At 38.2% G+C, this 15,811-nt stretch overlaps 1 protein-coding gene across 1 annotated transcript in view; it reads right to left on the reverse strand.

Moving 5' to 3' along the window:
* mrtfba (myocardin related transcription factor Ba) overlaps positions 1-15,811 on the reverse strand; it is a 60,729-nt gene that overhangs the window by 16,514 nt on the left and 28,404 nt on the right. Inside the window, exons 3-14 of the mRNA XM_073827833.1 lie at positions 13,623-13,688; positions 10,916-10,971; positions 10,573-10,648; positions 7,905-8,066; positions 7,647-7,816; positions 7,396-7,530; positions 7,053-7,303; positions 6,408-6,555; positions 2,647-3,435; positions 2,442-2,561; positions 173-340; positions 1-95 (exon numbers count right to left, since the gene is read on the reverse strand). The exon at positions 1-95 is cut by the window's left edge and continues 14 nt beyond it. Coding sequence (XP_073683934.1) covers positions 1-95; positions 173-340; positions 2,442-2,561; positions 2,647-3,435; positions 6,408-6,555; positions 7,053-7,303; positions 7,396-7,530; positions 7,647-7,816; positions 7,905-8,066; positions 10,573-10,648; positions 10,916-10,971; positions 13,623-13,688 — 2,236 coding nt within the window. The remainder of the gene's footprint in view (positions 96-172; positions 341-2,441; positions 2,562-2,646; positions 3,436-6,407; positions 6,556-7,052; positions 7,304-7,395; positions 7,531-7,646; positions 7,817-7,904; positions 8,067-10,572; positions 10,649-10,915; positions 10,972-13,622; positions 13,689-15,811) is intronic.

Below are 15,811 nucleotides of genomic sequence, written 5' to 3' on the forward strand. Positions count from 1 at the left end.
TGTAGGCTGCGGGTCTGTTTGACGGCCTCCTCATAGCGGGGCGGCTCTCTGTTCTTGGGCGTCTGGTTGAAAACTGGGGACTGCTGGATGAAGGTCTGGGGATGAAAAACGGAGTGAACACAACTCAGAACAGAAACACTAAAAACATCTCAGTAAAAGCAGGATGTGCTACCTTATTTAGCGGCCCATTGATAAGGGATGATGGGATGGGGGATGTCTGAGGTGAGATCCTGTTATCTGGGGAGCTGCTGAGGAAACACTGAGGTATCTCCAGGCCTGCTGGGTTCTCGTTGGTACCGTGTTGGAAACCTGACCTCTCTGTGGTGCCCATGGGCAGGGTCTGTGTGAAGAGTAAACCAATAGACCATAAGCATCCAGAAACACCCACTAGCATCATAGAAAGCATTGCTAAACAGCCTGGTTTGTGTTATGATCTTTCTGCTTGGTATGAGAACAAGACTCCTCAGGTCACGCTGGCATGGGTCTGTCAGGCACGGCTGTCGATGAAAATGTTATCAGCTCATCACAACCAAGTGAGCTCTAGTTACTCAAGTCATCCAGGACTCAGGCCAGGCTCGTTCACTATGCCAAAGTATTGGGCATCTCGCTGGGAAACCTTAGCATGGTGCCCCGCTGCCAGAACAGGCCAATTACAGTAGAGTGAAAGCCTAGAAAGAAATGAGACCAGCAGCTCCTATCCATCTCACTGATGAATGACTCTGTTGGACAGACAAAACTAGACGATCCCAAAGCTCACAGATTATGTTCACTTGCTCTGATTGCTCCTGCTGGCCCCGATCCTGTACTTACTCAGATTCCACAGTAATTCAATACACTGTAAAAAAAAAAAATCCTCTGTAGTGTGGATGAAAGTGATATATATACACAGAGCCTTGCAAAAGTATTCATACCCCTTCAAATTTTTTTTTTTTTTTTTTACGTTTTATGTTGCATCCTTATGTTAAACTGCATTAAATAACTTTATTTTTTCACATCAATCTACACTCCATGCACCATAATGGCAAAGCAAAAAACAGGTTTGTTGCAAATTTATTACAAATAGAAACTAATGATTCCACTGCTTAAGCATTCATACCCTTTTATGGCTCAGGAGCATTCATATCGCTTGTAGATGTTACTACACTTCGAGTGGAGTTAACTTGTGGCAAATTCATTTAAATGAGTATGATTTGGAAAGGCACACACCTCTCAACAAAAGGCAAAAACCAAGCCCTGAGTACAAAAGAACTGTATGTAGAGTTCAGAGACAGGATTGCTCAGGCACAGATCTGAGGAAGAGTTCAGAAAAAATTATGCTGCATTAAAAGTTCACAGAAGCATGTAGCCTCCATTATCCATAATGAAAGAAGTCTGGAAAATGGAGGACTCTTCCTAGAGCTGGCCTCCTGGCCAAACTAAGCAATGGATGGAGAAGGGCTTGGCTACAGTGGTGACCAAGAGGCTGATGGTCACTCTAGTTGAGCCCCATGATCATATGCAGATGGGAAAAACTTACAGAAGGACAAAAAATCACTGTGGCATTCCACCAATCCAGTCTTTATGGAGGTGTGGCCAAACTCAGTCCTCTCCTCAGTGAAGACACATGAAAACCCCCTTGGAATTTGCAACAAAGCACCTAAAGATCTCTCATATTTTGAGAAACACAGTCACAGTAGCATCCCAACAGTAAAGTGTAATGGTATCAACCTCATGCAGTGGGGTTGTTTTTCAGTGGCAGGGACTGAGAGACTCGTCAGAGTAGAAGGAAATCTCAACACAGCAAAATATTGAGATGACCTTAATGAAAAACTAGTACAGAGCATTCAAAACCTCAGACTGGGTAAAAGTTTCACCTTCCAACAGGACAATGACCCTTAGCATACAGCAAGAGTGGCTTATAGACAACTTGAATGGCCCAGCCACAGCCTGGGCTTGAACCCAATCAAACATTTCTGGAGAAACCTGAAAATGTCTGCCTGCCCCTACACAAGCTAACAGAGCTTGAGAGGTGAAGAGATGAGAAGAAGAATGGCAGATAATTGCCAAATGCAGATGTGCAAAGCTTACTGAATCATACCAAAAAAGACCTGAGGCTGTAAAGCTGCTTCAACTAAGTACTGAGTTAAGGGTATGAATACTTATGCAATGTACTTATTTCAGTGTTTTATTTTTAATAAATTGGCTAAGTTGTAGTAGATTGATGTGGGGAAAAAAGTAAGGCAGTTTAACATAAAGCTGCAACATCACAAAACGGAAAAATGAAGGGGTATGAATATTTTCGCAAGGCACTGTGTGTGTCCTATCCTAACAAACCATACGTCAATGGAAAGCTTATTTATTCAGCTTTCAGATGATGTATAAATCTCAATTTAAAAAAAATTACCCTTATGACTAGTTTTGTAGTCCAGGGTCACATATTTATATTTGGTTATTAAACTGACCTGAACTATGTGGTTGTGACTGAGCAGCTGTTGTGATGTAGGACTCTCTGCTTTGGAAGGCTGTATTTGGGGGGTCTGAATTAGACCTGGCCCTGATGGGGAGACAGCCTGCAAAACAGGCTACAAAAAGACATCAAGATTAAATTTAAGCACTGAAACAAGTATATACTGTACCTAACACATATATACACAAGTTTTGCGTTACCTGTAGTTTGACATTAGTGTTGGGCAGCTGGATAGTAGTGGTATTATTCGCCAGGGGCATTGGAAAAAGGATCTGAGTGCCTCCATGCGGAGTGGTTAGAAGAGTCTGGGGCTGCCCTATGACCTGTGGGACTCCTTGGTGGCTGATAATGAACTGACGGAAAGGAGTAGCTGTCACCTGGTTGGGATGGGCCTCCTCGAGCTTCACCAGCGTTGGCGTAGTGTGTGAACTCAGTGTGCAGTTAGGAGGGACAGTGTTTTCTGTTTTGACAGACGCCAACATGGTGGCTGGACTGGAAATATTGTTATTTTCGGCAGGTGGAACAATCTGCCCACTTTTTTTCTCTACTTCTAGCTGCATCTTCAGTTCTTCCACCAGCTTCTGCTCCTGCTCCAGTTTACGTAGCAGTTCTTCGATCTGTCGCTCCTTTTCATGTAGTCTCCGGTCCTGCTCCTCTGGAACAGGAGCTGCCTTTATTAAATTGCGGTTTTGGCCCTCTGCCTGTGCCTCCATGGATGTGTCCTCTTTGCTGTGAAGCTCTGAGGAACCAGGAGACACAGGTGGAGTGGAGCTCAGAAATTCAGAAGGTTGTTGGATGGGCGATAGGGTTGTAGTGGTGCTGGACACCTCCATAGGTGTGCTGGAGGGCTGTGTGCTAGGTCCTGTGCAGTTGTTGGATGCAGTAGAGGCATTGTTTTCTTGGAAAGGCTTAAGCCTTTCAATAAGGTCTGTTTTTGTTCCTGACACTGGAAGACCACGTAACTTTAACTCCATTTTAAGCTCTGCCACCTGCCAAAATAAACCCATTATTAGTGAAATTATTAGCTCTATAAGTATTAGCTCTATATAAAAAATAAACTGATTTCTTGGTTACCACATATACTACCATATAAACTGCAAGAAATCATCTGGATTCTATGACACTTAATAAATAAGATGCATATTTACTGTGGACAAAAAACCATCTGAACCCAATTTTACACAATAGAAAAGCCATATCTATTTATTAATTTTTTATTTATTATTACTATAGTTAAAGCTGCAGTCTGTAACTTTTGGCACTCTAGTGGTTAATAAACAAAACTGCATGCATCTTATGGAAGAAAACTGTAGCCAAAGCTACTTCTCTCTGTTTTGGTCTACAGGATTTGTACAGATACTGTAAAATGAATTTCCAGGAATTTAAGGACTTTTCAAGCACTACTTTTTTGATAGTTCAAATCAAAGATCTCACTTATCAAACAATGTCTTCAAAAAAAAAAAAAACTGTACTGCCTTAATAGTTTGATATTTTCTACTGTTAAAGAAAAACATATCAGAACAAAGAGCAAAACTGCTCTGAAATCCTGATCTGAAACAAATGATTCAAGAACCCGCACTGAATTCCCAATCTGAATCAAATTATTCGTGATCCACACTCTGAAGTTCTGATCTAAAACAAACGATTCGCGAACCAACACCAAGTCCAGATCTGAATAAAATGATTCGCAATTCACCCTCCGAAGTTCCGATCTAAATCAAATGATTCGCGATCCATGCTCCAAAGTTCCGATCTAAATCAAATGATTCGCGATCCACGCTCCGAAGTTCCGATCTAAATCAAATGATTTGCTATCCACGCTTCGAAGTTCTGATCTAAATCAAATGATTTGCTATCCACGCTCCGAAGTTCCAATCTAAATCAAATGATTCGCGATCCACGCTTCAAAGTTCCGATCTAAATCAAATGATTCACAATCCACGCTCCGAAGTTCCGATCTAAATCAAATAATTTGCGATCCACGCTTCGAAGTTCCGATCTAAATCAAATGATTTGCGATCCACGCTTCAAAGTTGCAATCGAAATCAAATGATTTGTGATCCACGCTTCAAAGTTTCGATCTAAATCAAATAATTCACGATCCACGCTCCGAAGTTCCGATCTAAATCAAATGATTTGCCATCCATGCTTCAAAGTTCTGATCTAAATCAAATGATTCACGATCCATGCTCCTAAATTCCGATCTAAATCAAATGATTTGTGATCCACGCTTCGAAGTTCCAATCTAAATCAAATGATTTGCGATCCACATTCCGAAGTTCCGATCTAAATCAAATGATTTCGCGACCCATGCTCCGAAGTTCCGATCTAAAGCAAATGATTCGCTATCCATGCTCCGAAGTTCTGATGTAAAGAAAATGATTTGCGAACATGCTCAGAAGTTCTGATCTAAATCGAATGATTTGTAATCCACACTCCAACCTAAACAAAAGATTTGCGAACCCACTCTGAAGTTCTGATCTAAAGCAAATGATTCACTATCCACTCTACGAAGTTCCGATCTAAAGCAAATGATTCGCGAACCCACTCCAAAGTTCCGATCTAAATCAAACGATTTGCGATCCACGCTTCAAAGTTGCAATCGAAATCAAATGATTTGATCCACGCTTCAAAGTTTCGATCTAAATCAAATAATTCACGATCCACGCTCCGAAGTTCCGATCTAAATCAAATGATTTGCCATCCATGCTTCAAAGTTCCGATCTAAATCAAATGATTCACGATCCACGCTCCTAAATTCCGATCTAAATCAAATGATTTGTGATCCACGCTTCGAAGTTCCAATCTAAATCAAATGATTTGCGATCCACATTCCGAAGTTCCGATCTAAATCAAATGATTTCGCGACCCATGCTCCGAAGTTCCGATCTAAAGCAAATGATTCGCTATCCATGCTCCGAAGTTCTGATGTAAAGCAAATGATTTGCGAACATGCTCAGAAGTTCTGATCTAAATCGAATGATTTGTAATCCACACTGCAACCTAAACAAAAGATTTGCGAACCCACTCTGAAGTTCTGATCTAAAGCAAATGATTCACTATCCACTCTACGAAGTTCCGATCTAAAGCAAATGATTCGCGATCCACGCTCTGAAGTTCTGATCTTAAGCAAACGATTTGCAAACCCACTCCGAAGTTACGATCCAAAGCAAATGATTCATCTTCCACACTCCAAAGTTATGACCTGAAGCAAACGATTCACGAACCCACATCGAATTCCAGATCTGAATCAAATGATTTGCAATCCACCCTTTGAAGTTATGATCTAAAGCAAATGATTCGAAAACTCGCTCTGAAGCTCCGATCTAATCAAATGATTCATGATCCATACTCTGATCCCGATCTAAAAAACGATTCGCGAACCACCATTTCAGATCAGGAACTTTGCGTATTGCAAATCATTCGATTTCGATCTGAGAATTTGCGTATTGAGAATCTTTTTATTTGAATCATTAATTTTGCAAAATGATTCATGAACCCATTCCGATCAAAATTAAATGATTTGCGATATGCAAAGTTCCAATCTAAATCAAATGATTCACGATTTGAAGTCACAATCTCAAACAAATGATTTGTAATATGCAATCTGATTGAAGCGTTTCAAAATCATTTTGTGACGCAATGGTTTAACTGATTCAGAATTTCGAAAACCTCAGTTTTTACATGCTTTTTAAAATCGTTACAAGCAAAGTCAAAATTCAAAAATGAATGGCACTTTTAAATGAATCTGGTTTTTGCTAGTGAATCATTTGAAATGAATGATCAAAATCATGAGTTTGAATCAATCAATCGACGAAATCACTCAATTGATTTGGTTCATCGTCTTCAGCCATGTTTACACATTACTGTCAGTACTACTAGCTTAGCTCAGTTGTTTTCTGACATTAATTGAAATAAGCGAAAATTCTGTGAATTTTGTCTGTGATGTGTGTATTGGTACCTTCATCTCCTCCAGGTTGGCAGGTAGTGTGCCTGCCCTGCGGTTGGAAAGGGTGCTGTTAGGCCGCACAGGTGTTGCAGTGGGCAGAGACACCACAATTGAGGCAGGAAGGTTGCTGGTGCTGCTGTTTTGGCCTTCTATCACAGGCCTGGTATGTGGGGAAGCAGATGGGGAGAAAGGGGAGAAACAACACTTAACATCACAGAAGGAACAATTTGGTCTTCTCACCCTTGTTCTCAATAAACAAACACCATCGAACAATGCAGAGGCAGAAAACAACAGCAGTTAAAATAAATCTTGCACAAGAGATGGAAAAGGAAGCAGAGCAACAACCTCATCGACTTCCTGCCATTAATGAAAATGACTAAACAGGATTTTGTTATTGGAAAACAGGTAATGGTCCTGATGGCCACCGGCAAAAATAATAGTGTTTTAGACATTTTCCACCTAAAACCATTCATATGGAGCAATTATGATGATGGTTGACAAAATACAGCTAGCTTCAAAAGCAAAAGATGACCTTTAGCAAATTAGGCAAGAAAATTAGTTGAACTCAATGATATAATTGGTAAAGCAGTGCACACCAAAACAACAGGGCCTGATATAAAGATAACAAACACACAGATCCGGATTCTCCTCGCTTACTTGAGAGGTGCAGGAAGGATGGTCTGGTAGTTGTAGTGCTGCTGTTGCTGTTGGCTCAGGATCTGTAGCTGCAAAAATAGCTGCTGTTGTTGTAGTAAACGAGCATATGAGGAGTCCATCGGGGCTTGGTTGGGTTCTTGTTTCTGGTCTGGAGGAATGTATTGATGATATTTTAACCTTTTCACACGTGGCTTTGCCTCCTTACTCTTCTTGCTGCGGCTCTTTTCCCCTGGTAACTTAGGCTGACTCTGCTGTAAATTAAACAGAGATTTCCCATTATTCAAGGCATCTAAATCTAGATTAATTTCATCATTTTTTATTGTTCCTTCAGTTATTCACTAACCTTTACAAGGGTGGGCCCAGACTTCACTGGAGCCAAGGTGACTAGCTGTGGCATGGGTGCTGGAGGGATAACTGATGGCTCATTAGTGGAAAAAGTCTTGAGGAAATCTGTCGAAGTGGTCACTGTAGGAAAGTGCTGTGAAAAAACAAATGATGAATCTCAGGTGTTCTGCAAAACCTGAATTACTAAATACTGGTTCCATGAGCACTTAGTGTACTGTTCCTGAAGTCAAAAGGAGGTGGGAGGACTACCTGTATAAAGTTATTAGGCAAAGGTAAAGACTCTTCAATGGCCCGGACCTCCCCAGGTGAGGGTGCAGAACCCTGGGACTCCTGACTCGCTGGCTGCTCAGGTGAAAACGCATCTCCACTGTCCTCATCAATTGTTTCCTCCAGAGTTCTAGGGTACTGCATCTGACCATCTACCCAATTAAAACAAAGGACAATGTATTATGTTCCACACACATATTTACCCCAATTTAATACATTAATAATAGTTTGCATTCTCACCAATGATGGCCTCCTTGAGGCTGGAGTCCACAGGCAGGATGTTCTTCTCCACCAGCTCCATGGGGCCAGGTCGTTGAGCGATCTTTTCATTCAGGTCATCAGCCAGTCGAGCTCTCTTCAGTTTCAGCTGAGTGGCCTGCAGAGAAGGCTCTGCCCCCGTTTCTGCCAAACCACCAAAAACCACTCACAGTCAGAACAGCAATCATTTCAACCCACACTCCCTATCGATCACCACAACAATCACTCAGTGGTCAACTCAATCATAGAAGTAAATAACGGACAAATACAGCATTTGGATGACTCTTTTGAACAGCCTTTTAATTAAGATGTTCTGACTGGTTCATCTGGCACTATTTGAAGGCATACTTCTGTAAAATTCATATTTTTATAATGTACCAAGTGAAGTCCGTCTGTATCAGTGCTTTTTAGTGCTACTGAATGTACAGTGCCTTGTGAAAGTATTTATACCCCTTAATTTTTTTCACGTTTTATGTTGATGCCTTATCCTGAACTGAAGTATTTATAACCTTAACTCAGTACTTAATTAAAGCAGGTTTACAGCCTCAAGTCGTTTTGGCTATGATGTGACAAGCTTTGCATATCTGCATTTGGCAATTATCTGCCATTCTTTTTCATTAAGGCTATCTCAATATTTTAGTGCATTGAGCTTTTCTTCTACTCTGACGAGTCCCTCAGTCCCTACCATTGAAAAACAGCCCCACAGCATGAAGCTGCTATCACCACGTTTTACTTTTGGGATGGTACTCTGCAGGTGATGAGCAGTACCTGGTTTCCTTCAAACATGATGATTGGAATTAAGGTTCATCAGAACAATGAATCTTGTTTCTCACAGTCTGAGGGTTCTTTAGGTGCTTTTTTGCAAATTCCAGGTGTATTTTAATGTGTCTTCACTGAGAAGAGAATTGAGTCTTGCCACACCACCATGAAGCCCAGACTGGTGGAGTGTTGCAGTGATGTTTGTCCTTCTGTAGGTTTCTCCTACCTCCACATATGATCATGGAGTTCAACTAGAGTGAGTGACCATCAGGTTCTTGGTCACCAGTCTATCCAAATCCCTTCATCAATTCCTCAGTTCAGCCAAGAGGCCAGCTCTAGGAAGAATCCTGGTTGTTTTACACTTTTTCCATTAAGGGTAATGGAGACTACATGCTTCTGTGAACCTTCAATGCAGCAGAATTTTTTTCTGAACTCTTCCCCAGATGTGTGGCTTGATGCAATCATGTTTATGAGATCTACAGGCAGTTTTTTTGCTCTGATATGCATTTTCCGCTGTTAGACCTTTTATTACAACATGTGTGCCTTTCCAAATTATATCCATTCAATTGAATTTGCTACAGGTCGACTTTACTCTAATTATATTAACATCTACAAGTGATATGAATCCCCCTGATCAAAATTTCAAGTGTCCCAGATATGGACATTCTGCTGTACCCAGGTATGAATACTTATGCAATGGAATCATTTAAGTTTTTTATTTTTAATAAATTTGCAAAGATGTTGAAAACCATTTTTTTGCTTTGCCATTACTGTGTATGGAGTGTAGATTGTTGTGAATGTTTTAAAAGTAGTTTAACATAAGGCTGCATAAAACGTAAAAAAAAAATGAAGGGGCTTGAATACTTTCGCAAGGCACTGCATGCCTCTGCTGTTGAATCTTCAGAGTCACAGCAAAATAAATCATATTCTTCATCTCTGTGAATATGAATTTGCAGTCTTTATTGAATCTGAAGTCATAAAACGACTGAGTACAGCAAAATGATGTCAAAAAATGTTTTTCTAAAGGGTTAGTTCATCCAGAAATGTGAAATGATGTGTCACTTATCCATGAGACCTTTGTTTTTCCTTTGAAAAAGTAAAGACGACAATTAAAACCTGAGAGATTTCTCTCCCTCAACTGAAAGTCCATTCCACCAAAAATTTGACACATCAGAACAAAAGTTTTAAAGAGAATTTGGTGATAAACAGATTTATTCACATATGGGACCACAAAACCACTCTTAAGTAGAATGGGTACATTTGTAGCAATAGCCAAAAATACATTGTATGGGTCAAAATGATAATTTTTTCTTCTATGCCAAAAATCATTAGGATATTAAGTGAAGATCAAAATTTAATTTTTAGTAATTTGCATTGCTAAGAACTTCATTTGGACAATTTGAGCTTCCATTCACTATATTTGTTGTGCTTTATGTATATGTGTGTTAATCAATGTGTATATATGTGAATAAAAGTGGTCAGATTAATTATATGATCTCATTTTTTTCTGATCATCTAATGAATCAAAGTTTTGGTAAAATGGACTTTAATTGCTTTCCCAAACAAATGACTCTCACGTGCCAGTTCTTTTTAATGAATAGTTTAAAAAGATTTGAAACACTGCTCTTTATATAACAGGATTGGCAAAAAGAACGTTTATTTGGATCAGAAATTACTCCTAAACAATTTAGAATGAACTCAAAATTAAATCAAAATCAAACTGAATCAATTGTTTTGGATTTAAAATCAAATCAGAAAATCTGTATTGATGCCCAGCTTTACTAACAAGATTTGAGAACACAGCTATTGTTTAGAAACCCAATAGACTCAACCAAACTTTTCCCAGCAGGCAGATTAGCTGCCATTTCATGTATTGTGAATGAAGGATTACCTTGTAAGATGTGCATGCGGACCAACTCGGCCCTTTCTGGGCGGCTGCGTATTTTGTGCTTTAGGAAATTTTCAGTCTACAGAGAGAAAGGATAGAGAGTTTTAGAGAACGGGATCCCTATGTAATTTAGGGATCAGAAAGTAACCATTATAATGATCTCCTCTGTGCTTTGCAAATAAAAAACACATTTACAGAAGGCTTAAGATATTAAATCAACTGAGAGGTTCACATGTGTCCCATTAACAGAGAGCTGGGCAACCCTGAAGAGATTTCAGGGAGGATCAGAAAGCCCAGATGGCTGGAGAAAGTGGAGGAGGTCTGGGGCCTGGTGCCCTGTTCTTACCCTGGCTCTCTCAAGGCTGCGGATCTGTTCATGGAACGCTGCAGGGCTCTTCAGGGCTGTAAAGTCACACACACACACACACACACACACAAGCAGAACATCAGTCTCATGAGGACACAAGGCCATCGCCCACACTTCAAACACACATGGCTCTTTCATCTCCTCCAGTCTTTCTAAATGCTCTAGCGCCTGGTCTCGCATATTAATCAGAGAGGAGATGTTGGGCCCACACAGAGATTAGCACAGACTACACGGTGCCCTTCAGGACCAGACAGCTACCTCTTAATCCCAGCAAAATCTATGCCTGATATTACACAGAGCTATGAAACAGCATGCAGTGTAATCCCATCAATCAGCTCAGAGATGGCCAGAGGAAAAGAAATATACTTTTATATAAATGTGAGAGATCTCACACACTGCTCAGTGACTTGGTTGAACGGAAAAGTGGTTATGAGCAATAACAGGATGAGCGGTGGTGAGGCGAGAGGTGAGTGATGGGAAAACATACCATGTGCATTGGTCACCTATGCCTAGTTGTGAACCATGCTGACAAGTGAGAATAAACAACTGATTCAAAAGCAGATGTGGTACAGAAACCACAGCGCCAACTGATTTCCTTTCTTAAATGCGCAGTAAAAAATAAAGGTATTTACATGACTTAAAGCAGGGCTCGTTTTGTCTGGGGACATCAAATATTTCAAGAACTTGTGTCACAATACAAGATATGTATGGTTGGTGAAATGTTTTTGTTTTTGAGAAAAGTTATGCTCACCAAGTTGCATTTGATTAAAAAATACAGTAAAAACTATAATAATGTGAAAAATTGTGGTTTAAAATGGTTTAATTTTGAAGGTTCTTTTTTAATATATTTTAAGATGTAATTAGTTCCTGTGATGGAGAAGTATTGAACGGTTGGGCAAAATGTGATTGGGAACAAGACGCCACTTATAAATAGTTTTAAATAATGAGAAATAATTGTTTTACATTTACACATTAGAATTATTATTCCTTAAATGCAAGTCCTGTAAAGTCAACATAGCATCTATTGTACATTCTTATTCTTATTGTGCATGGCTTGTTGGAAAGTTATTCAAAATAATAATAAAAACATCTTTATATCTAAGATTTTGTAACTTGTCTTTTTCAGTTTTTCATACTTTTTATCCACTCCCCTTCAGTCGGTATGTATCAAGGTAAGAAAATAAAAAGGGCTTGTGGCAAAAATGCTACTAAAATCAACAAAAATGCCCCATAAATTAAAGACAAAGGGGCAAAAAAATGTTTCAATTTGCGGAATTGCTTTTACGTGCTGTTTTGTGCAGCGTTGACCCTTATAACCAATCAAACACGTTTCTGTTGAATTTAGGAATACATTGGCCAATCAGAGGCAGTTAGATCAGTCAGCGCTGAAAACACCAGTGCTGTTGTTGAGTGCAAACTCGTGAATTCCCTCATCATAAACACTAAGATACGATGTTGAATAAAAAAAAAAATATTTCTGACATTCTGATGTTTGTCTATGAAGCCAGAATGACAACATGCCCAAAACAAAACAAAAACTGTTTTCTATATCGATATTAATAATCATGATTACAATATAAATTTATATAATTTACAATAATGATTTTTGTCATAATATTGCTGCCATAATATTGCTCCTGTACTGCCTTAATAGTTTGATGTTTCCTACTGTTCAACTGAATCAAAGAACCCACAACAAAGTCCCAATTTGAATCAACTGATTCATAAATGCATATCGTGAATCATTTGATTTGAATCATTCAATTCGTGAAAATATTTACGACCCATTCTAACCTAAATCAAATGATTGGTGATACGCGATTTGAAGTCCTGATCTAAGTCAAATGATTCACAAACCCTCTCTGAAGTCCCAATTTAAATGAAATAATTTGCAATTAAGTCCCGATCTGAAACAAATCATTTGCAATACCCGATCCGATTGGAGGGCTGCAAAACTTTTTTTTGCGATGCAACGGTTTAACTGGTTAAATTCAGAGTTTCGAAAAGCTCCATTTCACCCATTCATAAAATCATTTCAAGTGATGTCGAAATTCAAAAATGAATGGCTCTTATAATTTGATCTGGTTTTTGCTAGAGAATCAATTTAAGCGAACGATCGAAGTCACGAGTTTGAACCAATCGGTGCGATTTAGCATAAATAACTCAATTTATTTGGTTCATCTTTTCCTCTTTTTGCATCTTAAGCCATGTTTACAGTACTACTACTGGCTTAACTCGCTAGTTTTCTGACATTAATTAAAATAAGTGAAAAAGGTATCTTTTTTTTTAAATTGCATGATTTTTAATCAAGAAAAGATATGCGCTCACTGAACAAATTAAACACTTATTTAATAGATACACTGTCTTTAAATAATTCAAGCACTTTTCAAGTACCTCTTCAGCAATAGTGTTATTTTCAAAGGTTTTAAATTTCAAAAAGTCAAAATTCAAGTACACTCATATCTGACCCTGGAATGTATCACTTATAAGTATACTTTTCATAATCCAATTAATTCATGAAGGATTAAATTAAATCTCACCATACATTTTTTACAAGATTATGGATTGCAAAATGTCATTTTATCATCATAATATTAGCAGTTTTCATACAAGTGTAAATATGAATCATCCTCTCTCTCATATGCTGGTGCACGCAGGAATATTAGATGGCAGGGGCTGTACTCACGTGGCATGATGCCCTGATCAACAAGCTGCTCGCGGGTACGTCTCTGCTGGAGCCTCAGCTGAAGAACTGGTGGAGAGAAGCAGAAGCAGCGTTATGATCTTGAACCAACCTCTAGAGCAGGCTTGTCAAACACTACACACAGAATGGAACTTTTCCACCTGATTAACACACCTACACACACACATAGACGACAAAAGGAAATCTAACCTTTAGCACAACCGAAATCACACACATTTCCTCTCTAGCATTACATAAGAGCCACCATTCAAAAAAAACAAAAACAAAACTAGACGTTCTTCCTGCTACCACAACAACAGGCTCTTGATCGACCCTTTAGAAGCGTGCTGTTTGGAAGACTTCCTGGGAAAATTCTCAAGACATTTTTCTTCGCCCTCTTGGCTGAGCCTCCCGGATTTACTTGGCTGATTATAAAAACAGCTCAAATTGGTCAGAAAGACAACATGATAACGTTTGACATTTATCAAGAATCATGAGCTCTATTAGCTGGGAATTTATAAACGTATGATGGCAAGTTCAACACAGCTGCATGTCACCCATGCCAATATCTGCACTCAACTTGGCAACAGCAACATCATTCACATACATACTCATAAAATACTTACTGCAAGTCTGCCAGTGTCAAATGCAATGATGTTCACATGCTTACATGCAAGAACAGAAAGGTTGTACCCAGTATGAGTCAGTTTACTGTTAACAAGGTCAGCTGAGGTTGAGCAAACTGAGGTCGAAACTCTGTAGGGTGCTGAGGACACATGATTGGCATTTTATTGTTTTCACTATGAATCTGCGCACTTAAAGCTGAAGTGTGTAACTTCTGCACCACTTGTGGCACTGAAGGGAACTGTATGAACAGTGACAATTATTAATTATAAATTATTTCGAAAGACTGGGAAAGAATTTTACACTGACAGCTCAGTTCAGCTCTGAGAAGAGGAATGAATGTACTATGAAGGAGATAATAATGGGGCCTCTGCTACAGTAGAACAGATGCATTCCTGGTGCCCTGACTACACATGACTCAACATTGACCTTGATCCTAATCAGGTTAATTTTTTACTTGGGGCGCAGAAGAAAAAAATCATTTTGGTCTCCTTGATTGCACAACATAACATTGCAGCTTTTTAGGTTGGGTTATTCCACATGATGAGCAAAACATCTTTTATCATCTTGGGGACACTTTAAACAACAGTTACATAAAATGTAACTATAAAATATTAGTTATACATATGTGACCCTGGAGCACAAACTAGTCATAAGTAGCATACAAAAATACATTGTATGGGTCTAAATTATTGATTTTTCTTTTATGCCAAAAATCATTAGGATATTAAGTAAAGATCATATTCCATGAAGATATTTTGTAAACTTCCTACTGTAAATATATCAAAACTTAATTTTTGATTAGTAATGAGCATTGCTCAGAACTAAATTTGGACAACATTAAAGGCGATCTTCTCAATATTTAGATTTTTTCAAATAGTTGTATCTCAGCCAAATATTGACATAGACCATACATCAATGGAAAGCTTATTTATCAGCTTTCAGAAGACGAATAAATTTGACGCAAAAAAAAAAAAAAATAGCATTTTGGTTTTGTTAGCATTCAAAAGTTTGGATTTAGTCTTTTTTTTTTTTTTTTTTTTTACCAATTACTTTATTCAGCAAGGACACCATAATATGTATCCAAAGTGACTATAAAGATATTTATGTTGTTACAAAAGACTTCTATTTCAAATAAATGCTATTCTTTTAAACTTTTAATTCATAAAAAAGTAGAATAATAAATAAATACATACATACATATATAAAAAAAAAATAAACTGAAATAAAGTTTTTTTTTTTTTTATATATATATTTTAAAATATAATTTATTCCTGTGATGCAAAGCTGAATTCAGTGTCACATGATTCTTCAGAAACCATTCTAATATGCTGATTTATTACTTTTATCATTGTTGGAAACAGTGCTGCTTAATATTTTTTCATTATTACTTAATATTTCTTTCAGGATTCTTTGATGAAGTCTGTCTTATCACGTTTTATCAATTTAACACATCCTTGGTGAATAAAAGTATAATTTCTATCAAAAAAAAAAAAAAAAAGAAAGAATAAAAATTTACTGACCACTAACTTTTAAACTATAGTTTATGTTGTTACAACACATTTCTA

The sequence above is a fragment of the Garra rufa genome, chromosome 22 (assembly GCF_049309525.1).
Source record: "Garra rufa chromosome 22, GarRuf1.0, whole genome shotgun sequence".
Classification (NCBI taxonomy): Eukaryota; Metazoa; Chordata; class Actinopteri; order Cypriniformes; family Cyprinidae; genus Garra; species Garra rufa.